Consider the following 27,454-nt stretch of genomic DNA (forward strand, 5'->3'; position numbering starts at 1 on the left):
CTCACCTCCTGCCCCTCACTTCATCATAAAAGTCCTGTGATACATTATTACAGACTTAAAAAGGGGGGAAAAAATCCAGATCTTGTTAGAATTACTTGTACTAGACAATCTGAACTTACCCTAACACTATAGCTAAACTACCAACACATGTCTAATACACCAGTATTAGTTACGGCAGCTGTGACATCTTGAGTAGGTTAAACCTGACTTATGTTCTTATTGTGTCATAACATTGGCTATTAGTTCCTATTTTAAAGCAAACTGCAGCAGCCATAGAAGGGATGGAAGGTCGAGAAATAAGAAGCTCAGAAGTGTTATCTTCCATGTGTAAATTTAACAGTCCTGTGCATTAACTAAAGTAAGTAAACATGACTGGGAAAGCTTCTGTGTGTACATTTTAGGGATTTCAAGATAGTTTTGTGCTGAAACTTGAACATCTGTTTCAATATTGTTGGCATTGTATATGCAGTACACACTGCATTTCGTAGTACATGTATAAACACACCATAATTTCCAGTAGCATATGTACTAAAAATTAGCCTACAAGTAGAAATTTAATCTTCCTAGTGCAAATCGTTCAGTTAGACCAGAGTTCCCAACAGGGCTTCAAATTCTCCCTGCCAGATTAGGGGAAAAGCTACAGAGATACAGTAAGCCCAGAGTCCCTCCAGTTGGAGGAGATGGGCGGTGACAAATTTGATAAATAAAATAAAATAAAAGTGAGAACATATGATATTGGGGATTTCCTTTTTCCTATTACTTTCTTCTCCATCCTCACCCTCTTTATCTGTTTATTTATCTATCTAATTTATCCCCGCCCATCTCCTCCTGTCGGAGGCCTCTGGGCAGTTTACAACAAGTGATTAAAACCATCAGAATAATACAAAAATAAAATACTATAAAAATACTATAAATAGAAATAAAAATAAAGAATCTGTTATTCTTTTCAACTTAAACAGAATCTTAGGTTGTTGGTATTCTAAAAGGTGGTGTGCAGAGGGGTTCTCAAGAAGTATATTGGGGATGGCCTGTCATGAGCACTGATGGTGAGCAGGAGGGGACCCCTATCCAGGGGGGAAAACGCATGCACAGTTTAGAGACTTTGAGCTGTCATTCAAAGAGAACCAGAGCAGACCCACCTTGACTTTTGGGGTTTATCTGTCTGGGTTTCCTCATGCTTCTTCAGTTTGGTAGGATTTTCTGTCTACTGTAGCAGTAATAAAACACTAGAGACTTCTTCCTCGTCTCGGCATGGTTCCTGCTTGTCAGGACAGGGCCTTTGGATTCATAGCATCTCCTAACCATCCTCAAATTTATGTGCAATCAGCAGAGCTGGAATAGATTTATTATTACTTATTGCTTGCAGTGGTAGGGGACTCAAGAGTTGTTTTAAGGTGGAAGAGTAAGAGAGAGACCCTGGCTAGATTCTTCTCAATGGGCAGGACTTCAGAAATCTTGAAGTTTCAAACCACTTCAGCACTTCAAGAAATAGGTTAGGGATTTCTGATCCTATATAAGAGTTGGTATCAGCTAATTTTTCCAGCTGTAGGTTCCTTTTTGTGCCCTTTTGCTCAGGGATTACATTATTATTATTATTATTATTATTATTATTATTATTATTATTATTTTAATCTGTTCAATTGTGTCTGATTCTCAGAGACTGCTTGGACAAATCTTTGCAGTTTTCTTGGCAAGGTTTTTCTGAAGTGTTTGCCCTTGCCTCCTTCCCAAGTCTGAGAGAAAGTGAACGGCCCAAGGTCACCCAGCTGGCTTGATGCCTGAGGTGGGACTAGAACTCCCAGTCTCCTGGTTTTCTAGCCAGATGCCTTCACCACTACGCCGAACTGGTTCTCGATGACTCAAATACAAGAACAATAGCTTTAATGTTTGGGGAAAAAAAATAAAGCTATAATGCATCTAGGATTAATATTTTAGATATGCACAAGTCAGTGTCCGCTACTTTTTGTTTATTGTTGAGAAAAGGGACAAACTAAAGTGCTATTATTTGCATTATCATGTTAATTTTAATATTTATTTATTTATTTTATTTATTTATTGCTCAAATTTTGCTACTGCCCGTCTCCCCCAAAAGAGGGACTCTGGGCAGTTTACAATAAAATTCATACCATAACAATAAGCATTAAAATCCAATAAAAATAAAAACAAATTACCAATATAAAATACAAAATAAATAAATATAAAATTGCTTATGTAGTACATTTGCTTATGTAGTAGTGATTTTTTTAATAATCTTATATACAGTATGTATTTATACAGTATATATATTTCTGTGTGTGTACAACATAATTTTTGAAAAAATCGTATGCCCATTCTCTTCTCCCACATGTAGAACTTAATAGACATTAATAGGCTATAGGATATATATAGAACTTAAGGCACTCATTTTAATTGGGTGGCTCTGTTAGGGATTTGAAACCAAGGATATAAGCTGTTTTTAAAAGTATCTTCTTAAAACCAAATTCCCATGAGAATTATGACTGTCATTAGAATTACATGGTTAAATTGATTCAGTTCTAACTTTTATCTGAGCTAAAGTTGGGTGAGAGGATAAGTCTGTAAGCAAATGGATAGGGAATATGCAATCCAATAATGTAATCCTGAGGCTGGTTAAGTAAGTAATTATATCTGCAGAGTTACGTAGTTTCAGGTTCAATGGACATATAGAGAACTTGCTAAGAAGTAAAACCTGGAGACAGAAAGAAATAAAGTGTCTTGCTTTTTCTTTATTACGTTCACCAACTAACTCTTGTTTCCAAAAATATGTTTATAACTTACTGCTTTTCTTTTCTTATTAAGGGAGGCCTGAAAAACAGTAAACATGAGTGCACGCTGTCATCTCAGGAATATGTCCACGAACTGCGATCCGGTATCTCAGAGGAAAAACTTCTCAACTGCTTAGAGTCTCTGAGGGTGTCTCTGACAAGCAATCCAGTAAGGTAGGTTTTGGAAATTATTGTTTAGAAACATTGCAAGTAAGAATTGGCAAAATACTGTATGCCAGGTTGAAATGAAATCTAGAATTTACACAAACCGCATCAAAATGCCATGTATTTGATGGGTGTATTTTTGCTTTCTGTTAGAATGTTATTTACTTAGATCTCTGCAAAGGAGTAGGTCTTTAAAAACAAAATAGTGACTTGTACAAAATGAATTGCTCCAAAATAGTAGATGTTCTTGTGAGTTTATATGTTCATATATAAAACCACTTTAGTTGAAACTGTATTGGAAGGATAGATTCTTTTTTTTTTTTAGCTTCAGATTTGAAGGGACAGATCCTGTTATTTACCTCTGGTAAACGAGGCACAGGGCTGAACATTAAAACTGTTGATGGGTAAGCTGTGAATACTTCTATATGCACAAACATATGGCCTGTTTGTTAATATTATGCCTTGTTGCATTCAGAACCTATCCTCAAGCTGTCTTTAACTTTGTTATTGGAATATATTAAACTGGGCTTGACAATTTGAATCACTTGGTATGCAAGGGATTTTGGCAAGTCTCCCTTCTAGAAATGCAACCCTGTCTTAATAGGGAGTTGAAAAAAGAGGGCAAAGGGAGTGATTCCTTTGCCCCTTAGAATTTTGTACACAGTCATGAACTGGATCTGGACTAAACTAGTTACACTTAGTGTGACAGCGAGTCCAAGTCCTGTTTATTACTGTGTTGTACCTTGGGAACTAATTTATTGTGAATCCAACCTTGTGCATTTCCTGATTTAATATCAGAGGTAGGTGATGCTGAGACAGTCCCTGCCCTCAGACTTCCAAACGGGACAACACGAAAGGAATTAGCAGAAGAAAACAAGCTCAGAATTAAGGAATTCCTTAATTAGACCTTTGTTTAACGTGGTCCGTGAAGCCAAACCCAACAATATTGCTCTGGCAGTTGAGGGTCAATTGTCTCTTCCCTTCACTGCAGCCTGAAGGGTTGGGTGCTGAAAGGCTATGGGGAAACAGGCAAAACCTGATAAATCTGGCTGATGCTGTCCCTCCTCTGTTGCAGCTGGATGGTATGGTTTAATGGCCATTACAACTGTTCAGTATCTGTCAACCCAGGCATGTTGAGCACATTCTGTCCCCTTTCATGGATTTGCCAATAGGAATCTCTTATCTTTCAAAGGATTCATGTAAAAGATAAAATTATTGGTACATTTGATATGGATCTGACAACTTTTGTCTCCACGGGGATTCTAGCACACTCATATTTATTACAATACTATTTCATGGCTATCCTAATCTATGTGGCTTGTTAGTATTCATCTGTTTTGGGGCAGGGTGGTAGAGGTACTAGAATAAGGAAGTAGTCTTTGTCTACATTGCATAGCAATAATTTATACATGCAAAATAGCACAGTTCTGTTTATACTTAAATGATCAAAGAGTTGCTGTAAAAATATAGACGCACATTGTTATTCTGGGAATTCCTCCTTATTTCCAGCAAGCAAAGAAATGATGTTACTCAGCACTATGGACGTGAGCTTAAAATATTCAGGAAGAGAGGCTAGCAAATAGGCTCGGATCTAGAGAACAGTGTTGTGTATTCCTATAAAATTCTTGTTCCAATTCTCATTTAGTAGTTTTCCTCTGGAGAAGTTCAGGAGTCCTGCATAATAAATTTTTAAAAACAGTTGTTCAACTTTTTGGAGAAAATACATAAACAAACACAAATAGAAAACAGATAAAGATAAATAAAGTACAAATGAATAAATAAGGTGTCTAAAAAATGCCAAGGAGGACATAGTTTCCTGGTATATCATTACTAAATTATGAATGATTGAATATAATATATTGCTTTCAGGAACTAAAGTCGCTGTCAGCATAATAGAATGTGGTAGAATGTTTTCTGCCTGGTTTAACTGCCCAGAGTCACTGGGAGTTGGGTGGCTTATAAATTAAATAAAACATAAAAACATAACAACAACTGAGTGATCTTCATAAGAACAGGACGGTCCTGTGTTTGTACCTTGGCTGTTATGGAAGCCAAACTATATTTGCAGTGGCTATTGAAAATGGCATTTATTTCCAATTATTAATACCTAGGTCATTTGTACCTTCATTGCCATGTCTTCTCTTTGCCACCTTATGTTTTGGAAGAAATAACACTGATTTCTTGAAGATAGGTATCAGATAGAAATAAGACATCTTCTAAAAGAATAGCGATTCCCATTTTGTCCCAAAATTTAAGGAGAATATTATAGTAAGTCCAAGGTTCAGATTTTACTGTGCATTTTGTATCTTAACAGCTGGCAACAGAAGAAATGCTGAAAATAATAAACCACATGAAAATATACGTAGATTGATGAAGAATGAATTCATTATACGGGGTTTTTAAAAACAGGTTCTATCCAGAGATATTAAGCAAATTATGCAATAAATGTTAGTGTATCTAAAATAACTATAACTCACCTAGATACCCTCCATAATCACTCTTTTCCATGCTTGGTAGTATTGTTCAGGCTCCCGTCAAAAGAAAGTAAGAATGATTCTCACTTTTGACCCATTTTTTTACGAACAGGCATTCTTGGTCTGGGTTGATGTTATTTATCATTAACTGCTATTGTTCGTTTGTTTGTTTGAAAAATGCATTATTTTTTCCTTGCTGAACCTTACCGTACACAATATGCAACATACTTGAACAGTATAAAATCCATTTCTAAGAAACCTTTTCTCTTGTGGACTGTGGTGAAGTGAGCAAAGAAACACAACATGTAAACATGACCTTAATGTGTCAGTTCCAAAATAAAGGCAGAGGAAGGTGAACTGAGTTCCTTGAGACCTATTTTTGAGAGATTCTCAAAGCTGTTGGAGTTGTTGAGTCTAAGTCACCAGCTCCGTCAACTGTCTCATAGTTGCTCTGCCTGTTAATTGCTCTAGCATTCATCTCACCAATGAGTGTTATCTCTCTTTTGCCAGGCTGGTATCAAACTTTCCCCATACTTTCCCTTTTAATTGTCATTTTTTTAGTTTTAATTGTCCTTTCTTGTTAAATGGTGATGCTTGGGCTTATCTAGTTTTTGGTACTGTCAGTTGCGTCTATAGTTTCAGCTGCTGTCTTTGTTAGCTGACTTTGAAATCCCCTTTTAACATGCATCTGATTTTGGTATTGTTGGGTTCTATCAGAAAAGTATCTCTATAAATGTTTTAATATTTTCACATACTCTGTTTAAAACTTACTTATCTCCCCACCAGCACCTTTTGAATATATTTAGAGGTGAAGGCATTCTTCCTGATATTGAGTGTTCATAGTCTTCTCTTTTAAAAAATCCCTCCTGTTCCTTCCTTGTGGGATTTCCTCTATTTTCCTAAATTAAATCACTTTGATCCAATTTTAGAACTTAACACTGTATTTTGGGGGGGTTTCAACTTCAAAATGTCAGAAAATTTGACCACCAGTTTTTTGACCAGTGTGAACACAGGTGGCTTCAGAAGCCTCAAAAAGGTGAGACCTCAGGTTGTTCACTCCTACTTTAAAGCTGAAATGAAGTGAAGTGCAGGTAGGAAAGACCACAGGATACCTAAAGCCATCAACTTCTGCTGTCATCATTAAAGTAAAATCTGGTGAACCCACAAGGCTTGATCCTGTGTAAGACAAGTGTTCCAGAGTTACAGCACCACTGCAGATTTAACTTCCAGACTTGCAAAAGCCAGGATCCTTCAGAAGTTACAGAAAATTGGGAAGGGTTGTGTGGATTATTGCTAATGCCATGAATTTCTTTGAGCCCCTTCCTTGTCCTATTCTCATTTGTTATTTCATAGCATCTTTGATTCTGAAGCCTCTTGAGTGTCTTTAAAATGCATATTCTGAAGTGCTTCTCAGATGGTAATCAGTTCTAACCTTGATGGCTCTGCAGAGACATCTAGTGACTTGAGTTTTGCATGCATGCCAAAAGTAAACTAATAAACAAGAGTGAACACACATACATACAGAAACCCAGCTGCTGAAATGTTCTGGAATTCTGCATTTAATTGCTGCCCCTTGATGTTTCTCATGTGAATGTCCAAAATCTTTTACCAAGGAAGATGGGGTGGGGATGGCAGTCATAGATTTTTGAACCACAAACCTTATTTAAGGGTTAGTGGATAACTGAAGTTTCAGAATGCTTGAAGTATTAACAGGATGTTATGGAAATTTTGACACATTTTGTGCTTTACTTATTCACCTTCCATTCAGAAACTAAACTTTAGATGCTGACTATAAGTAATTTCAAATAGTCAAACAAAGCATTGTAATCGGATAGTGCTGGAAGTGTCTCTGCTTATTTTAATTATTTGTATTTGTGTGGCAGTTCATCTGCTTGGAAAACTGGAAGAATTTGAGGAGCAAGTTTATAAATTTCAAGATAATACTTTCTGGGAAGAGAGGGGAAAAACAGAGGAGAATAAAGTTAATTATTGGGAACTGTAAGGGTGAGGTTTTAAATGCCTTCCAAAGGTAGATTTGCCTTCATAGGCATGCTTTATAAAATAAGAAAATTCCAGAGGAAACTGTCAAATGGTTATAGTTTTGTGAACATAGCACATCTATAAATGTGGTCCTTCACTTGGCAACAGTATAAAAATCAGATCTATATTGTGCTTAACATTAGTTGTGGCAATTCTATAACTTTTTGCTCTAAAGATTGGTTCTGCTCCCCTTCCCCCCCCCCCAAGTTTCCCCTTGAAAGTATATTATGGGAAAAGTACAGACAGTCCTCTACTTACAAACAGGTTACGTTCCAAGAGGCTGTTCGTTAAGTCTGTTTTGTTTTAAGTCCAACCAAGCATACAGTTCATATGAGGCACACCGTAAACTAACCCTTTCCTGCCTTCTGGGACCTTCTACGCTGAAGTTGTGAACAGGTTTGTTCATATTGGCGAAAGGTCATAACTCAAAAATTCATAAGTAGAGGACTGTCTATAGATGGGAAATAAAAAACTGTGTGGGGATAAGGACACACAGACACTTTATTTAATGTGAAAAGGTTAGCAGGTCTTGGTTGAAACTGAGATTTTTGATCTGCTTTCGGAACACAATGAGTTTCTTCAAGTCATTATGAATTTTTACTTCAGTTGAAGATGTTCAGTGAATTCTATTGTGCAATGAGAGTAGAACACCATTAAAAGAAGGAACGCTGCCTTTTAATACTACATACATAGTATCTGATTTTTCACAGGAGATCAGTTGCCTACCCATAGATGTTTTTTCTTTGTTTTTGTTTGTGAAAGTGAGAATATTTTTGTATTCCAATATTGCCTTTTTATTATTCCACTGAGAAACTTTATTGATGGCATGAGTAATTTATGGCTTCACCTGTCCTTTGTCTTGTTATAACAGCAGAGGAGAAAAGACAAAATGTATTGTTCATTCTATAAATTAATAAATAATTATAGTAATAGTAATAACAACAACAACATATTCTAGGGATTGGCATAAAGTTAAAAAACTGTCAGTTACCATTTATCCTTACATGTACAATTCAGAAATTAAATCAAGGAAGTAGGACATTTCACTTGAACAGAAAATAATTTGGAGAAAGCGTATTTCCACATAAATATTTGTGTTGCAACAAACAATTTGTAATATAATTATATAATTGTAATAGAGGAAATTCTTTTTGCTCTCCAGCTTTACTCAATCTTTGTAGGATCTTTTTTCAGCAAATTGTCTTATTATCCTTGGACCATGGTTTGTGAAGAATATCCAGTAATTTTGCAGTAAACGAAAGAAGCAAATGACTTTTTTTTTAGTAAATAGTAGAGATATAAATACATATAAATAAAATTCATTTGAAGAAAAAAAATATTGTAGCTCTTAATATTGTATTCGAATGTTATGGGCCAGCATATGTTTGTGCTCTGTGGTACTCATGAATGTTTTATATAAGAACATATAAATCTACTTTATACTGACTTGGACTTTGATCCAACATTACTGTATTGACCAGGGACAGTTGTTCAGGGTTTAAAAAGGGGTTTTTCCAAATCTATCTTGATTAAACCTTGGGTCTTCTATTTATAAAGCTGGTGCTTGATATATATTCGAATTCATATATATATATGAATTATACCTCTTGTATTTTGAGCACATATTCCTGTTAACTACTGTTGTTAAATATGGAAGGTCAACATCTGCGTAAGCCACACTGGAACTCCAATAGTCAGTAATCAGAATGTTTATGTGTATATACAACACACAAGAGAGCAAACATAAACTAATTTGTAATTTACTACTTTACAGTTGGGTTAACAATTTTGGTCATGAAGGCCTTGGGCTTCTCTTGGATGTCCTTGAAAAACTCCTTGATAAGAGACAGTAAGTACAGAAAGTATCAGAAGAAATAAGAAGAAGCAAAAAGGATGGTTAATATAGAACCATCAGTTAATGCTGTTATTACTATTCATTTTAAGGCAAGAAAGTATTGACAAGAAGAATCAACATAAGCTTATACAGTGCCTCAAAGCGTTTATGAATAATAAGGTAAGGATTTCAGCCCTGACTTTTTTTTTCCAGATAAGTTCAGTTTAGCTGGTAATGAATGACTGTCTTTAAAGAAAGAGATGACTTTAATGAAATGGAAATTTGATCTACTAATGATGATGGCTTGCCTGTAGTTTAATATTGCTGTTGAAGTGAAGAATTTGGAATGAGGCGAAACCAATTCAAATGTTATTTCATGGCTTGAAAACTGCATCAAGTATAGTGAAGCTTCCTTTTCTTCTGTAGCCTTGAGAAACGGAAAAACATATTTTAAACTGGTCTGCTCTTCAAGGTAGACCAGACTAGGACACTAAAGCCATGCAGGCCAATATTACTGTTATTATGAAGATACAGTAACAGAATCTTGCAAGTTTGAATGCTCGTTTCCCCTCCCTCCCTTTATCTTCATGAGAACAAGGGGGAGGCACGTCTGAGACTTTTTTTCAGGTTACAGTTCTGCCCCAGGCTCAGGTTTCTCTTATCTGACTGTTGTCTTGGAAGTGGCTGTTCCTCCTGACCCTCAAGGTCATTCCTTCTGCTCATGATGAAGCTTCAGTGCTGTGGATCCTGGGATAATATTGTAAGGATCATAACATGTAAAACTTGGATGAGTAATGCAACTTTGGATATATCTCTCCGCTCTTCTTGTGAACCTGTGAGGCCAGATTTAGCGATACCAGAGGCTTTAATTTTGGGGAGAAGGTGTAGGGAAACTATGTGAGGGTGTGGCAGTGCCGCCATACCTTGAACTAGCAATCCCTGAACTATTCTTGATGTATTTCTAAAGAGATGTCCAGAAAAATACAGAGAAACCAAAATGTCTTTCTAGTTCTCCTTCCATGTTTTTAGTCTGTTGCTGGCAAGGCTTTAGAAACTTTATTTTCTAGGGAGGTGTTTTCATAGAAAAAAAGACAGCATAAAGATAGCAAGTGCCAAATTAGGCAGGGAAATAACAAGCTATATAGCCCTCAAGCTGGGTTTCCATCATGAAATACAATTATCTCCCTGGTAAGCATGGCCAAAATATGCAGCATATGCAGCATTTGCAATATTTTAATAGAGCTATCCCCTTTTCCCCAATATATTAGGTGTTCCCTGCATATGTGGAATGTTTTTGTTAGAATTCTGTACTTTTTTTTTTAAGTATGTTTCATTGAACTTGTTGAGACTCATTTCTCCATTGACTCTATAGGATGGTGTTGTACTGTAACACTGATTTAGAATACTCTGGGCAGCTTATATTGATTCAGGCCTCCATGATCAAGGTTTATACCATGTTTTGGTATACCATCTCTGACCATATGAGACAAACTAGCTCTAAATTAGAGGTTCTGATCATGGCTTCCTCATGGGAGGTTTATTACCTTTATGCTTCTGAAAGTTGTAACTCTATAACCATCAAAGAGGTTCAGGAGACGCTACCATATTGGCCTCCTGTCACTCTAGATGAAATCCCCAAACTAACTGTACCACTGAAAAATGGCAAAGTCCCCAGGAGAGACATCATTCCACCAGAGATGATTAAACTAAGCACAGACTGGTGGATACAAGTTCTTGCTTTATAGTTATAAACCACACATTAAAAATGCGAACATTAAATGCAAACATTAAATGGAACAAGTTGTATCTAAAAGTGAGATCCCATAATTGGAGCTGTTATCTTCATCAAGTATCCTTCCGATGGGAAATCCTGGAGATCCCAAGATCTGGGAAGTATAAAAGGAAGAAGCTGATCTTTCAGGTACCCTGAAAAGGTCTTTAAAACTGTAAATCAGAGGTCCAAATTGGGCTGAGGAGTAGATTAGAAGCCATAATACACAGATGAGAAAGCATGGATATCTCTCTCTCCATCTCCCCAAATCTGGTTCATTCAGAACATTGTAATTTATAAGGTTTGTTTAGGGATTATAGGAATTTAAGATTGAGTGTGCTGGCAATCTCATATCTTTTACACCACTTTTTTCTCTTCCCAAGTATGGACTAGAAAGAATACTAGGAGATGAGCGAAGTCTTCTCCTACTTGCCAGAGCAATTGATCCAAAACAACCAAACATAATGACTGAGACAGTGAAAATACTTTCTGCCATTTGTATCGTTGGAGAAGATAACATGTAAGTAACGGAAACAATTTATTTATTTTTTATTGAAGAAATTTGTAAGCCCTATTTTCTAGGGTAAACTCTGTAGTTATCAATTTAATTTTGCTTTTATATGTTGAATTCCATATGTTTGCTCTTGGCACTTGACTTCCAAAGAGACTAAGAGCTCTTTTATGATGTCGGCCTCACATCTGGAGGATAAATCCATCTGCTACCTTCTAGATCAAAGAGAGCATGATTTCAGTACTAGTTGCTTGACAGCAGCATATGGTGAACATATGGTCCTCACTTGACGACCACTCGTTCAGCGACCACTTGTGACAGTGCTGAATGAGTGGTAGTTACGACTGGTCCTTGAAGTTCTGAGCATCACAGCATCCCATGGTCACATGATCACAATTTGCAACCTTCCCTGCTGGCTTCCCTTAAGCAAAGTCAATGGGGGAAGCCAGCAGGAAGTCAGAAGTCGCAATCATGTGAGGTCCTTGCTTAATGACCCACACGGTCCTTGCTTAATGGTGGTAACTGGGGACTGACAGAACTGCTGTTGCTAAGCAGCACTGTCACATGATATCACACTTTACAGCTGCATTGCTTAGCTACAGAAATAGTCAGATAAGAAGTACATTCCTTCCATGCATTTTGTCTCTTTTAATGTCTTTCTGGGAAGTATAGCTTAAGGCAGCCTCTGCATAAGTAAATGCAGAGAAAAAAAATGGGATTTTTTTTTTTTTTACATACCAGATAGGATACTTGTGTCATTGTGGTAACAACAATCCTCCATGACACACTGGAACAGCATTCCAGGCCAGTACTATTCTCTCGTGTCAAAGTTAAACAAATTCACTAAAGGAAAATGTCCCTCTTTTAGGTCTCCTGCAACAAGGTCTTGCTATGTATATTTCATTTGGGGCAGTTTTCAAGTGTGGGCATAGGTAGCTGCAAGGAGGAATACAGGATGGAACATTTTACTTCCATGAACTTTCTCAAATTAGTTATTTAAGGATCCAAACCAATAGTAATCTGATTTTATTTAAGAATCGAAGGAACAGCAGCAGCAGCAACAAATACAAGGATTTATTTCCTTGATCAGTAGCAGATTGCTTTTTAGGTGTTTGCTTTTAAATCAATTTGGTACGAAAGAGGCAAAAATGCTTTTAAGAATCAGAGGTGTGATTTTTTGAATTATCTGATAAAGTACATGCATATATTACAACACATTGAAATAAATCTCTGTTACAGGCTGGACAAAATTTTAGGAGCTATAACAAGTGCAGCTGAGAGAAATAATGGAGAACGATTTGCTAACATAGTAGAGGGGCTTGAAAATCATGAAGCTCTGCAGTTACAGGTGGGTTTTGTCTGATTACAACTTGGGCAATTAGATTAGATGACAATGCATTTTAATTACTACCTGTAGCAAAAAGATAGAAAAATGGCTGTAGACAATTTTGGTTCCGGTGACATCATTTTGGGTAGAAGTTTCAGATCCCAAATAAATATTCATCTCAAAGCTCTGTCACAAAAGCTTGATAATCTTCTTTATATTCTGCATAAATACATTTCAAACACCATTGCTCTAAGTTTTAGAACTTCACAATTTACTGAAATTGACTTTTTTTAAAACTGTTTATGAAAGCATAGAATGATAAAATAAATGCTTCTCTTTCCTCTACATGTGACAGCATATTTTAGAATAGAACTTTTCCCTACATGGAGAAGACCCTTATATACTTTACATTTTTTTTAAAAAAATCATTTTTTCCAGAGTTCTGTGTATAAGGCTCACAACTATTTTGTGTGCACTAAAGGCCCTGGTTCCCCATGACCTGCTTGCCGTGATTAATGTAATATTGCAGTAGGATGTATGAATGATAGAGTTTCTGCATTTTTAGCTAAGATGTTTCTTCAGCCAAAGATCTCTGGGAGCATGGAGCTGAAATAGAACTCTCTGGATGGCCAGTTATGTTCAAAGTGCAAGTCTTCTCACATATTGTATCTGAGACCTGAATCACTGCAGAGATAAAATCAAGTCCTGGAATGCCACCGTATGAATGAGATAATGATTGAGTTTGTGACTTCTGTCTTGTAAGGTTAAGTCCATAAGACAAGAATTATTTCTGTAATCCTGACATGACATTCTGAAAACTTTGAGTGCTGGAAGGAGCCAAAAGGAAAGATTAGGTTCCCCAAAAGGTCAGGTTATAATGCAGTGATATCCCTTTTCTTTCCTGAATTCAGGCTCCATAGTGGGCAGTGTAATTGCCATCTGAGTTTGCTCTGTGAAAAGATCTCGTTCTCTTCTAATAAACACAAGATGGTTTGCAACAATAAAAACTGTATTAAACAAAATTAGCAATAATATTTAAGAGTAACAGTGATGTACAAAACGATCTTAAAGAAAAGTAGGCCCTCGACAGTAAATGCCATAAAATGCTAAACAACAGCTGAGGCTGGTCATATAGACTAAATGAGGATTAGTTTTTCAGAATTTCAACTCCTTTCCATCAGTCCATAATTTGCTGTTTTGCTCAATCCAACGTTGCTACCCCTGTTTTTGATTTTTACAACGCTAGACTTGAAATGCTTCCTGGTGGACAAGCATACCACTGTAGTTATTATTTTCAGTTCCTCTCAAGGGTAGAAGGCTTAGTAGAATTGCTGCTATTTACTTTTATTTGAATAATAAAATTGTGTGTTGTCAACATTAAATATATCATGTTCTATTTTAGTGTCTTGGTTTGGAAATGGAATTACTGACAATTTATTTACTTTTTTTTTAAGTACATAGTATCTTTAGTATGGCCTTACAAGATAACCCACTGATCTGGATAAATAGAAAGACCCAAAATACTTAGCTTTCACATATAACATAGGAGCATTGAAACAGAACTAGGTGCTGATAGCATTATGCACGCTGCCTATGTGATATGTTCCATTATAGTGATTCCAAAGTGAATCCCCTTTAAGGACTTTTGTGATTTTTATGACTCTCAGATCTAGACTCCATGACTGAAGGTACAACTGCAAGACTCATTAACTCGTTTCTGACTGAAATGGTCTCTCCACCAGTATTAATACAAGCAATTAAGCCAGAATTTCTCCTGGCAAAAACAATCACAGCAGATGGCACCTTTTCTCTCTATTAATTTCTGATTGGACATGTACTTTGGCTTGTTCAGTTATGTCACAGTTGTAACATAACAAGGATAATTCAAGCAACTACAATGACAGTATTACAGGCATGTGTGTATTGGAAGAATTTACCAGCTTGCAGCATTTTATATATTAAAAGTATATTCACTTTATGGATGGTCAAGTTATAGATTTCATGTATAACTTGTGCTGATAAATAATTTGAGAATGTTTATCCTCTTGAAAAGTCACATCTTTATGTTTGTTTAGCCTGCCTCTAAAAAATTAAGGATTAGTAACTTGTTCTAAACATGGTTTGCAGTTAATCTTGCTAAATTCACTACTTTCTAGCATTTGTAAAGCCATTGATAGTATGATGTCTGTTGCTCAAACAACAGCATTCTACTACAGGTAGTCCTCACTTACCGACTGCAATAGGGACCGGCAACTCTGTCACTAAGTGGTGCGGTTATTTAGCGTGAGATCACATGACCACGACTTGTGACTTCCTGCCAGCTTCCCCATTGACTTTGCTTGTCAGAAGCTGGCTGTGAAGGTTGCAAATGGTGATTGCATGGCCATGGGATGCTGCGACCATCATAAATGTGTACCGGTTGCCAAGCACCTGAGTCATGATCATGTGACCATGCAACGACTGCAACTTTGAAGACCAGTCATAAATCTCATTTTTCAATGCCACTGTAACTTCAAATAGTCAGTGAAGAAGTGGTCGGTAAGCAAGGACGACCTAAGAAGAAAGGCATTCTTCTCAGAGGTATGAATAACTGGATACATTATTGGCAATACAGTATTATAGTGAAGTTTATCATTGTGCTGTTCTCTATAACAAGTTTTTAGTTAGAATGTACATTTCTTTGTTATTTCCTCCAAAGTTTATTGCATATGTGCTTTGGGTGTGCTGATTCTAATAAGCTACATTAACCATAACTTCTAATTACAGGTTGCCTGCATGCAGTTCATAAATGCCCTTGTCACTTCTCCAGAAGAGCTTGATTTTAGGGTACACTTGAGAAATGAATTCCTGCGCTGTGGGCTAAAGAAAATATTACCAGTAAGTTAGTTGCAAAAGAAATGCTAATGCACCAAGTACCACGATTGCTTGCCTTACGATTATACATCTTACACAAGTCTTGCAGGATACGGCCAAGTGTGACTTTAATGGTTCTTTATCATTTTTAATCATTGTGAAATAGGAGCAGAATGCTGCAGATTAAAAATGTTCAACAATTGAAAATATTTTTTTTTATGACAAATCATTGCTTATACTCATTTTTATTGATCTAGGGAATTTCAAAGCAAATATTGGATATAATAGTGTCATGAACTTATGACAGGGACAATCAAATGTTAAATCAAACTGTAACTTAGACCGTGGGCTGGCTGTGTTTTAGCATTAGTTCCTGATTCCCAAATGATTTCTAAGGAAGTATAAGGGAATTAAAAAATTTATACTTGTGGAAAAGAATAACTGTTCCTCTTGTGTACACTGTTAATTTTATATTGTTATTTTTACCCTTATTTAGGTAAGGAAAGCATATTATGTGCATAATGTATAATATATCTTACCAGAGAAGCTCTTCACATTAAAAAAAAATCCCCTTAAATTTGAAAGAAAAGATAGCTATTTTCTATCTTTAAGTAGAGGAAGTACTACTATTGAGTCTCTTAAACAAATGTGGTAAATGCAGTATTTCATTTACTAGGAATAAGAGGAATGCAGATGAAGGAATGAATTATTTGCACATTGTATGGTTCCTCAGAGGCCCAGTTAGAAAACAAACTATAGAAATGTGGCTGTTCATCTGATCCTTTCAAAATTAAGCTGCGCTTTAACCAAGGCTAGTAGATGATTTTGATTCCCACACAATCTGCAGAGGAGAAATGAATGTGAATAAATAGCTTGCTTTTTTACATAGATGAAAAGGTTCCAATTCCAAAGTTAATAATAAACAGATAGATTATTTATGTGACATATACTATGAGTGTTTTTACTACTATTCATTTGTTTCCGAATTTGTGAAAGGTTGAAATAAATATCACCATCTTAAATATATGTGTGTGTGTGTGCATGCTCGCACGCACACATGTTTTTTCTCAGAAAACTGTGGCAGAAGCCAAACCCCGTTATTCGTTAATGTTTCTAATGGTTTTAGGAAAAGAGTAATAGTCTCATGTATTTGAAAATTAAAATAGGTAATTAAATTAGTGCTTCTGTAAACAAATTACCAGGATAAAGGCTTCTGACTTAGGCAAAATCCCAATGCTATTCCAAAATAGTCCATTTTCACTGTGACAGTGAATGGACCCTTCTCAAATTCTGCATCGTTTAGAAGCAGTTTATGATGTGGCATTTTGTTTGCCTAAAAATGGGACCAAATCCTCTAATTTGTTCTCCATAAAGCATCGATTTAAAAAGTTGGCTCGGGTCAAGCTCATGGCAGAAAGGATGGTCAGAAAGATTATGGTCTTCTGTTTAAACATTGTTTGGTAGCATCTTCATTCAGACATAAATCCACTTTAGGGGGTATTTGAAATGAGTGGAAGTCACCAGTTAGTTGAGAATTCTTCTCCAATTGAACCACGTAGTTCATTTTAGCCAACTATTTAAAAACTCCACATTTAGCTGCTTCTACTCTTAAACAGAAAAGGCAATTACTAATTCTACCATGTTGCAGAAGAATTTAAGATCTGAATGTCTATGGGGGAGAAGGAAAACCATATAGGCTTCCTGAAGTGTGACCCACTAGTCAGATGATTTAAACCCTGATGACCTATATCAGAATATAGGGGTATTCCCAGGTTTTTATACAGCTGGATAACATTTGTACCTAATTACAGGCTCTGCATTTTTTTTTGATATAACATGTCAGTCGCTGCCAGTATCTTAACAGTATTAAATGGGTACAGATGGTTGATATGGAAATCTCCAGCAACTGTGTTTGCATCAGCAAACCCTTTTGCATTTTATAGCATGCAGCTATAATTTTTCACAGCCCTGAACACTTGGCATTTGATCACGCAAATGCAGTAAAATTAATATGTTTTGTTGGGGATGTCTGAAAATGCATCACGTCTTTTTCTTACAGCTTTAAAATACCATGTTCTCAGACCTCTAGTGAATTATTTCATTACTAAAATAAGAAATCCATTATTTCAGTTTAATCAGCGTGCCCTTTTAAAGCTTGTTTTCCTAGATTTTAGGTTGGACTTGGATTATAGTTTCTGCAAATGAAGTTGATATAGAGCATCTTTTAGGTCATCTCAGTTCTTGTTAGAAGAAGGGATACCTTGGCGAATAGCCAGTAAATGCTGAGTACAGCTTTCTGTAAAGCTTGTAAGTGCAGGATATTAAGTGGTATGTAAGAGATCGGCTTCATCCCGAAGTCCAAATATGAAACTGGGACTTGTGAGGAAATATTGCAGTGTGGAGACCTCCATTTAGGATGACAGGTAACCAGTCATGATCTGTTTGAAGATATTCTATATACTCGTCAAGTGGGTGCATGTTTCCTCAGGTCCTTGCTTCCCCTTCTTCTTTCTTAGTTAAATAATGCGAAAACATCATTGACTAAACTTTGTAAAATAAACATGCCCACCATTATGGACATGTTTTGTCATTTAAGTTTTCCTTTCCATTATGCTGCTTTAGGATGTTACCACATCAACAAATGCAAAAAAAAGTATTTGCAGGAACTCACTAGGAACTTAGTAGACCAGTGTTTCTCAACCTAGTCAACTTTAAGATGTGTGGACTTCAACTTCAGAATTCCCCAGCCAGCATACAAGTGAGAAACACTGTACTAGATTAATAGAGGGATTGACAAACTTGCTGAGTGGAGTCATAGCATAATCTTGGTATGGTTGTATGTATGTTTGTCTTTATAAGTTGATATGCCTGTCTGTTTATCATGAGGTTTGAGCAGAGATCCCTGGTTTCCTGTCAGAGTAGGAAACAATGAGCAAGTTGAGGATCCCAGTTCAGAAAACAAATAGAGGCACCATGGCAAGAGGCTCTTCATGTTGTTCCAATTAGCAAAAGGAAGTCATTAGTGAAGGATTGAGCAGCATAGTATACTAGTTTATTTATGATAAGCTATGATTCTCAGAAATCCTGACTTTCAAACTCTCCCATTTGCTCCTGCAAAAAAAATGGATTCTATGATTGCAAAGCTATATAGCAGCACAATATATATTGGAAATACAACAAGCCATAACCTCACCTCACTTTTCTCTATGATTACCATGTTGAAACATAACATGATATATTGTTTTTCATAGCACAGCAAAACACAGTATATTGTGTTGGGTGAAATTTTCGTTTTGAAAGTGTTCATATTTTTTTCCACATTTCAAAGGAAATGGATATATTTCTAATTTCTTTATCTGCGTAAAATGCAGTTGGGACAACAGATTGCATACCAGGATGCTTTCATAATCTTTGCCATAATTTAGATTTTAATTTAACTGGTCACATAAGGTTCCCATTTTACTAAAAAATAAAGTTCAGAATGATAAGGGGAAGGTTATAATTTACTGGATAAAATCATTCAAACTTTTAATAAAGCAGGGCATGGAGAAATTTGATGAATTACACAATAGTTTTCAAGGACAGCTATTGTGCAGCCAATCATGACTGACAGAAACACACATTTAATTAAATATTTTATTCTTACAACTGCAGGTTCTCTTGCTCAGGACCTCAAATCACCACATTGGCTTTTAGTGAATATAATTTATGAGAATAATTAAGCCACTTAAAAATAAGAATTTAAGGCACATTAAGACAGAATTACCTTCTGTGTTTAATTGTAATAGTGACTAAGATTCATAAAATCTAAATATCTATAAAAGCTAAAACGGAGAGATTTGCTAATCTAATGATTGGATGATCTTTTATTATATTTTTTTCTATTGAGTTTATTGCCTATATAACCCTAACATAGCTTTACTTGTCAATGGGACTATTTCAGAGTTAAGTAAATTTCCAATATTTCCAATTTTAGAAAGAATCATTCTTATATTGACTATGCTAATTCCCAAGTTTATGGCATTACATTGTGAACTAGAGGTAACTAGGCTTCTTTGTGGGCATTTTTGATACAGTATATCATCATATTCTTATAATCATTAGATGATACTATTTATGATGGTGTATTTAAGAAGTTTTTAAATAGCATAAGTTGTGACCTAGGCGCAATGCATTCAAAATGCTTCATGTCCTTGCAGATAATCTGTTGTCTTCCTGCTAAGCCTTTAAGAAAAGGACAAGTCTATGAAGATGCATTTATTTTATTATTTATTTGAAATATTTCTATACTGCTATCTTTAAAACAATCAGAGTGTGTAAACATTCAAAATAATAAAACAATCACCATATTAAGATGTGATATATCCAGCTTACCTTCTTGATAGGTAGATCAAAAGATCATCCCTTGATGTAATCAGTTGTTTTCTTTATGGCTAACCACATACTCCACATCACTGACATTTTACTGTAGACTCCACACCTTGTCTTCCCACTTCTTCTATTGCCGTCTTTGAATGTGATTATGGAGCGTTACTTGAAAGCCAAAGGATTAAAAGTATCATAATAAAAGAACTTCAAAGTGATATATTAATCCCAACGATCGATACTGTGGCATGCTATAAAAGTTTGGATGCATGCACTTCTAATACATTACAAATAAAGCCTCACACTAATATTTAAATAGTACTTGAATTTAGGCCATAGTGGTTTGATATAAATCCATAACTACTTGTATAAGTACCAGGATTCAAAGATATCATACGTGAACTTTAAATTTCACAAGCATAATACATTTTTATAGCACACTACATTAAAATTTCCTGAATATATTTTGTAATCATAAATAAAAACTGCATGCAGTAGTGGAAAACCCATTCTGAGATTCTTAGTGATTGATAATATTACACAAGTACCATTTAAGTAGAGGAGGACTACAACTATCAGGACAGCATAATTTTATCTTCAACTGTTGTTAAGTGTAGTAAAAAAAAATGAAAGTAGGCAAGAAAGTGATTTATGGCCTCTAGACTCCAAAATTTTTAATTTTAACTTGTCTATCTTTTAAATGTATTCATTGTTTTGTTACTGATTTAATAGATTAATAAAGAAGCACATATATTACCATGTTACCCATTTGTAATTTTGGTAATTGTATATGAATATAATTGACTTCCTTTGTAATTCAGTCTATATTTATTTGTTTTTTAAAAGAATTTACACGGATGTCCACTTCAAAAAATGTGGCTCTGGATGTTTTACAAGAAAAAACAATCAAAGATAAAGGAACAATTAATCTCTATTTTATTTTATGCATTTAAATACTTTTTTTCTGAGAAGGGTCTGTAGGTTCTACCAGATTCTCAAAGAGGTCCATGTCACAAAAAGGTTAAAAATTCTTATCTTAGAAGGAAGAGTTACATGTTTTAGCAGGATTTAACAGTAAAAGCTTCTTCTGCCAAGAATATTACCTCACTACAAGCAAATGAACTTGAAAAATGAATTTAATATAACTGGTCCATGCATAGAATTCAGAATGTTAGATGCTGTCAATATCACGCTTTATAAATAGATTGTGGAAAGATTTCATGAAATCTGTTTAGTGAAAATTAAACAGACTTGAGGATAAGATTCTATGCAACTGAAGATAGTAGTTTTAGTTTGATTTTATACATAAATTGCTTGGGCAAAAGAGTTTCTTCAACTTCTCATTTCCTGGGATAGACATTCACAATTCTGATAGCAGAATAGCAGCGCTTTTACCAGAATGCTTAAAATGCCATACTTGGGGCTGTTGTGGTTGAATGTATCAGTATAGTCCATGTTTAAATAATTTGATTATAACTGCATGTCATAATGGTCAAGGTGGTTCTGAACCATTATATTGGACTTATTTATTTGTTTGTTTGTTTGCTCTAGCCAAGTTTGGATTTGGAATGTGTGTCAAAGTTATGTACTCTGGTATTTTTTTGTTATATTGTAAAACATCAAAGGTCCTGAATTGTACTTATTTTACTATGATGAAACAGAATCACAAATGCAAACAGGATGGATAGAGTATATGGTAGACTCTAATAACTTTGCTATTTGAAATTTGGCCAGTTTCAATTTCCATCTGACTTTGTCAGGAGCATGCAGGTACAAAGTTGAAGAATGAATGAATGTTTAATGTACTGTATGTTTATGCTTAATGGCACTATACATTTAGAAGATGTAAACTGTTCAAATTACTTTATGGAACACTAGGACCTAAAAGAGAAGGAGAATGAGGAACTTGATATTCAGTTAAAAGTATTCGATGAAAACAAAGAGGAAGACTTAATTGAATTGGCCCATCGTCTCAATGACATCAAGGTGGAAATGGAATATCCTTTAAAAAATTATACTGTTTTCCTTAAAACTGAATAGTAGCAGAGAATGAAAAGTCTTTGAAACCAGAATAAGTTACATTAGTGTACAGGAAACATATCCATGCAGAGGTTTTTGCCAAATATATAAGGAATAGTAATAATTATTTAGAATTGTTTATGGGTCAGTTAAGAGTAATGTTAAGTGAGTCACACATGAACTTATATCGAACTTTCTTCTTGGTACTAAACAGATTATTGGGTTCATGTTAGTGTTTTTGTGGGAGCTAAAACAAACCTTGTGATTTTGTTTAAGTCACACAATAACTTTACATATAATGGATACTCAGGTGTAAGTCTGATATATGTAAGGTAAGGCTGGATGTCAAATAAGTAGCTGGTTATTGCAAGTCACATGTTATATTCAACTTTGTTTAGTACACTATCAATTTATTGCTCCATTATTCCCTTGGTTTTCCAATTTCTTAGTACTGAACTCACAGTTTACAGAGTTGCTTTGCCAAGATACAGACTGGAGCTTTTTCTTGCTATAGCTCCACATTTGTGGAACTCCCTATCTATAGCAGGCCTTGTACTTAGAGGTTTTAGAAAACCTGCACTATTAATTTGTTGTGATAAAAAAAAAGTTTTATTGGCCTGCCAGTGATCTCAACTGATTTATTTTCTTAACTGTTTTAATATGTTCTAATAACTTCAAGAGCTGTTGCTCATATTGAAAAATGAAAACAGGCACCTTATGTTTAGTAGTAGTATAAAGATCACTACATTAAACAATTAAACATTATAATGTTAAATAATATCATTTAAAAATATTACTTTTTTTGTGTGTGGTAGTAAATAGAAATTTAAAATGTGTGTTTAAAGTTCAGGTTAATGTCCAATATTCTGTTACACAGTAGAAGAATTTTCAAGGTTCTTTCAGTCTTGATTTTCAAAAAAATGCAGTTGTTATTTCTGGTTCAGCTATTTTGACATTTCCTTAATGGTCCTTTTACCGATGTGAATGAAGTTTATCACCTGCTATATAACATGTTGAAAGAAACAACATCAGAAAATTACTTTCTATCAATTTTACAACATTTTCTACTCATTAGGAATGATTATTACATACGGTAAGCCAGCTATTCTGCTTTTCATTTTTCAATGGTGTATCCTGTTCTTTAATTAAATGAGCATGTCATGTAGTAAAGGGAACATGCATTCCCACCTTTTTTTTTTTCAGGTAGAACCATCATAGAGGCATTTCCCTTTCTTTAATAAATTAACTGCTAATTGTTGATTCAAGTTGATTCCATAGCAAAGGATCAGATCCTATTATATTTTTGTGGGAAGTAAAACAAACCTTGTGATTCTGTTTAAGTTTAGACATGAGGGCTACTCGAGTATAAGTCTAATTCAGGTAAATCTGATTAATTCTGGACCTTTTCATCAAATTATGTATTTAAGGCATTAAATTAAGGAAGAAGAGAAAAAAATAGTAGAAGTGAGGAAGAAAAAGTTTCCTTCTCAGTGCCCATAAGCAATTTCATTTAAATAAAATGCCCAGTACTAAAAATTACGATCTCACACGCTGAAGCAAGCAAACAATGAAATCTATTCTAGTGCCCATTTTTATCTAGTTTGAGGAGAAGGAGTACTTGGCACAGGAAACCTAATATTTGATCCATTCTGGACATTCTTCAGGTTAGCACTATGTACCAATGTCCATATTTATCATCGTCCTGAGTTTGTGGAAATAGCTTCAGAAGGTGCGAAGATAAGGGATTATTCTCTCCTTTCTTCCCTACCCCAATTCCTTGTGGATATTTCTACCTATGCATGATGTGTTTATTTGGAACATTTATATGGCTGTCTATTTTAAAGAGGTAACTCTGGCAACTAACAAACAATTTTAAAAATCATATTAAGAAATTATACGTATATATAAAAACTGCAAAATACAATTAAGAATGGTCATCAAACGATAACGAAGATGTGGAATCCTTGGTGCTCTTTAAGCCTTGTTGTTTTCTTGCAGATGTTTCATTGCCAGACTAGGAAACATCTTCAGTGCTCTCACTGAAGACATTGCCTCGTCTGGCAATGAAACATCTGCAAGAAAACAACAAGGCTCAGAGAGCACCAAGGACTCCACAGTTCAACTCTGAGCTACAAATATTCTCTTTGATTGATAACCAAGATGCCTCAAAAAGAACCCTCACACACCAACAGGCAAATCATGCTCTACTAGTATCCTGGCCCTAACACTTGGGGAAAGCACCATGTCTTCACATCCTTCTGAAAGGCCAGTAGGGTTGGGGCCATCCAGATCTCAGGGAGAAACCTGTAACAAAGAGCAGGGACTGCTATAGAGAAAGCATGTTTCCTGCTTCACACAAGATAACATTGTTTCAGAGAGGGACCCAGAGCATGCCCATCCTGCTGGAGCAGGCAGGATGAGTGGGCTAGGAAAACTCAGTATCTACATTAATAAACTAACACAAATAAAACACAATGAATCAGTCAGTTGTCACATGCTTGAAAATGGATGATCTCATCCTGGTTGCCAGATAGACAAAGTGACTCTTCATTTTTAAGTGTGCCTCTAGAACTTCTCTATCACGAAAATGATTGTATTTTATTTTTCACACCAGCCCTCAGTATTACAAGATAATAGAAGAATGTGTTTCACAGATAGTATTGCACTGCAGTGGTATGGATCCTGACTTCAAGTGTAGAGGAAGGTTGGATGTAGACTTCACACATCTTGTGGGTAAGTACAACTTTTTTACTATGTTTTCAGTGTTTTCATAATTATAATTTAAGATTTTAAAAAAAAAAATATGGTCAGCTTTTCTGAGATAAGAAGTGGGCCATTAAAGTTAAGCATTCTTGATTTCAGTGAAAGGAGGGTGGGGAAAAGCATTCTTATTGCAACTGCTGAGACCAAGAGGCACTTGTTTTGTTCCTACTTTTTTAGCGGAATTTATATACAGCACATGTCAATGATTCAGTGCTTTGTTATCTCTTGTTTATTCTGGATATAAACATTCTCCATATCCATTTAGAAATTTCACTGATTTTGGAGCATTTGGAGATTAGAAATGAATGCATTATCATCAGAGTTTTAGGAACAATCAATATGTGTTTAGCTTTTGTCAGCTGCAATACTTTTCTGATTTGGGTTATTTTTATTTCTGAATATTTAGAGAAATGTAAAAAAAATGAAAATAGGCATATGTGATTTTTTTAAATAAAAGTTTTGGTGAGAAAAGAGAATCCCGGAAAGGCTTCAGTATTTCAGCAATATTTATATATTTATTTATATATATATTCCTTTATAAAACAAATCTCAGGCTGTTCAAGAACATTTTTTTTTAATCCAGAGAATTTTAAAAACTGTTTGCTTCCTCTTGGAAGCAATGCTGTCTCTGTATGACGTTGTACATGTTTGACTTTTAAAATAGTATTTATCTTGGGCGTTATAATTTGAATCCTTTCAGATAGCTGTGTGGACAAAGCAAAAGTTGAAGCAAGTGAGCAAAAAGCTGCAGATTTTTCCAAAAAGGTAGGCATAAAACAATTCCTCATATTGCAGCCTTTCCAAACCTTTCATTGAAATATTTTTACATAATTTACTTTTTTTTAAAAAAAGGTCATAGATTTCAGAATTTAATGTTGTTACGCTTTTATGGGAATACAGCTGTACATGGATATGATAAAAAAGAATGCACTTGGAAAATTAGTGATTATTTAATAAATTAAACTAATTATTTAAGTTAATAATTGAATGATTCCTCAACCAGACAGAAGTTAGATGTTAACTGAAGTTGGTACAGTTGGTGTGTTAGGAACTCTTTTGTCTGTCTTTTCCATGTTGCTCTATCCTAGCTTAAAGTCTTAAATATCTCTTCTGGGCAACATACTATCTCCTGTCCTGTCCTATTAGGAAACAGCTTTAGCCAATTCATCTTTAAGATAAACATTCCTGTTTGTCTCAAACCTATTTCTATGGATAGCCAGGGGTTATATGTTAAGTGAAGAACTCTTAACTCCTCCCTACTTGGTTTCCCATCTCCAGTTAATCATTTGGGGCAATTCCACATATATTAATTAGTATAAATAATACTTTCTGTTGCTTAACCTAATAAACATTTATAATGAAAAAGCCTACTGCTAATCCATAGGAATATGAAAGAAACTATCTCAAGATACTTTTTGCTGTGACTGCCTTGCCCACCCCTCCACATCCCTGGCATTATTTTAACTAGTCCAGGAAGCCAGACACAGTTCTTTTGCTCAGTCTTTCATTCTTGTGTAGCTGTATTAAGTCAGGACAAAGATGAATTATTATTTCCATACTGGTGATCATTGCAGTTTGATGAAGAATTCACGGCTAGGCAGGAAGCCCAAGCTGAGCTTCAGATACGAGAAGAGAAAATCAGAGAACTTGAAGCTGAAATCCAGCAGTTGCGAACCCAGGTGACATATCTCAGTGGCATCTTTACCCTGTTGAAATGATTGCTGATTTGAAGGAGAAAGGGCACTAATGGCTAAATATATGTTAAGAATGTCTGGAAGAAGAGAAGAAACGTTATTTCACTGCTTTGAGGCAGGCAGACATGCGGGTTTCTTCTACTTTCTTTCAAATTAAAAGAGATCGAGAGAATTAATGAAGTGACATTTGAAAACAAGAAAAAAGGTCCATTAACAGAAGTACATTTTGGCAAAAGTACTCAGATGTAACTGAGAAGGACCCATAATTCTGAGCATCAAAATGAAATTAAGCACAAGAATCCTTTGGTTTTTTTTTAAATGGTTTTATTTAAAATCTGATTATTATATTAATGTATTTAAATGCTTACCAAATATGCCTAAAAATGAAATGTTATTAATATTGTTGATACTTAAGATTAAGTACCAATAGAGACTAAACATTGTTACAAACATAGAGGTGTATTTAAATTTGAAGGGTTTAAAAGAAAGAACAAATTTCATCTTTAATTTTAATTTATATAGGCAGTTTGAATACAAAGAATGAACATTTAGCCATTTGATTATCTGTCATTGAAAGTTTATTTGTTCTGGTTGAGTTTATTCTAAAAAAAGAATACTAATGAATATATTTTCAATTTATGGAGTTGTTACAAAAAGAAGACATGCTGTTGTTTTGTTCAGGGCCTCATAAGGTCTTACAATATCGCTGAAAGCTTATGTTGGTTCAGATAATGAATTTCCCATGTGTTACCTTGCTAGTAGAAATGAAGCTTATTAAGAATCGCCACTTACAGGAGGATCTTCATCCTAATTTTCCTGCCTGTACAGTTAACCTAATTTAGAAAATGGATTTTC

General features: G+C 35.1%; 1 protein-coding gene across 1 annotated transcript in view; it reads left to right on the forward strand.

Moving 5' to 3' along the window:
- DIAPH2 (diaphanous related formin 2) overlaps nt 1-27,454 on the forward strand; it is a 265,682-nt gene that overhangs the window by 36,592 nt on the left and 201,636 nt on the right. Inside the window, exons 6-16 of the mRNA XM_063313683.1 lie at nt 2,818-2,957; nt 9,237-9,311; nt 9,407-9,476; nt 11,451-11,587; nt 12,818-12,926; nt 15,672-15,782; nt 22,002-22,120; nt 23,119-23,235; nt 24,757-24,875; nt 25,606-25,670; nt 26,480-26,584. Of these exons, the coding sequence (XP_063169753.1) occupies nt 2,818-2,957; nt 9,237-9,311; nt 9,407-9,476; nt 11,451-11,587; nt 12,818-12,926; nt 15,672-15,782; nt 22,002-22,120; nt 23,119-23,235; nt 24,757-24,875; nt 25,606-25,670; nt 26,480-26,584 (1,167 nt within the window). The remainder of the gene's footprint in view (nt 1-2,817; nt 2,958-9,236; nt 9,312-9,406; nt 9,477-11,450; nt 11,588-12,817; nt 12,927-15,671; nt 15,783-22,001; nt 22,121-23,118; nt 23,236-24,756; nt 24,876-25,605; nt 25,671-26,479; nt 26,585-27,454) is intronic.

The sequence above is a fragment of the Candoia aspera genome, chromosome 12, assembly GCF_035149785.1.
Source record: "Candoia aspera isolate rCanAsp1 chromosome 12, rCanAsp1.hap2, whole genome shotgun sequence".
In the NCBI taxonomy this organism is placed as follows: Eukaryota; Metazoa; Chordata; class Lepidosauria; order Squamata; family Boidae; genus Candoia; species Candoia aspera.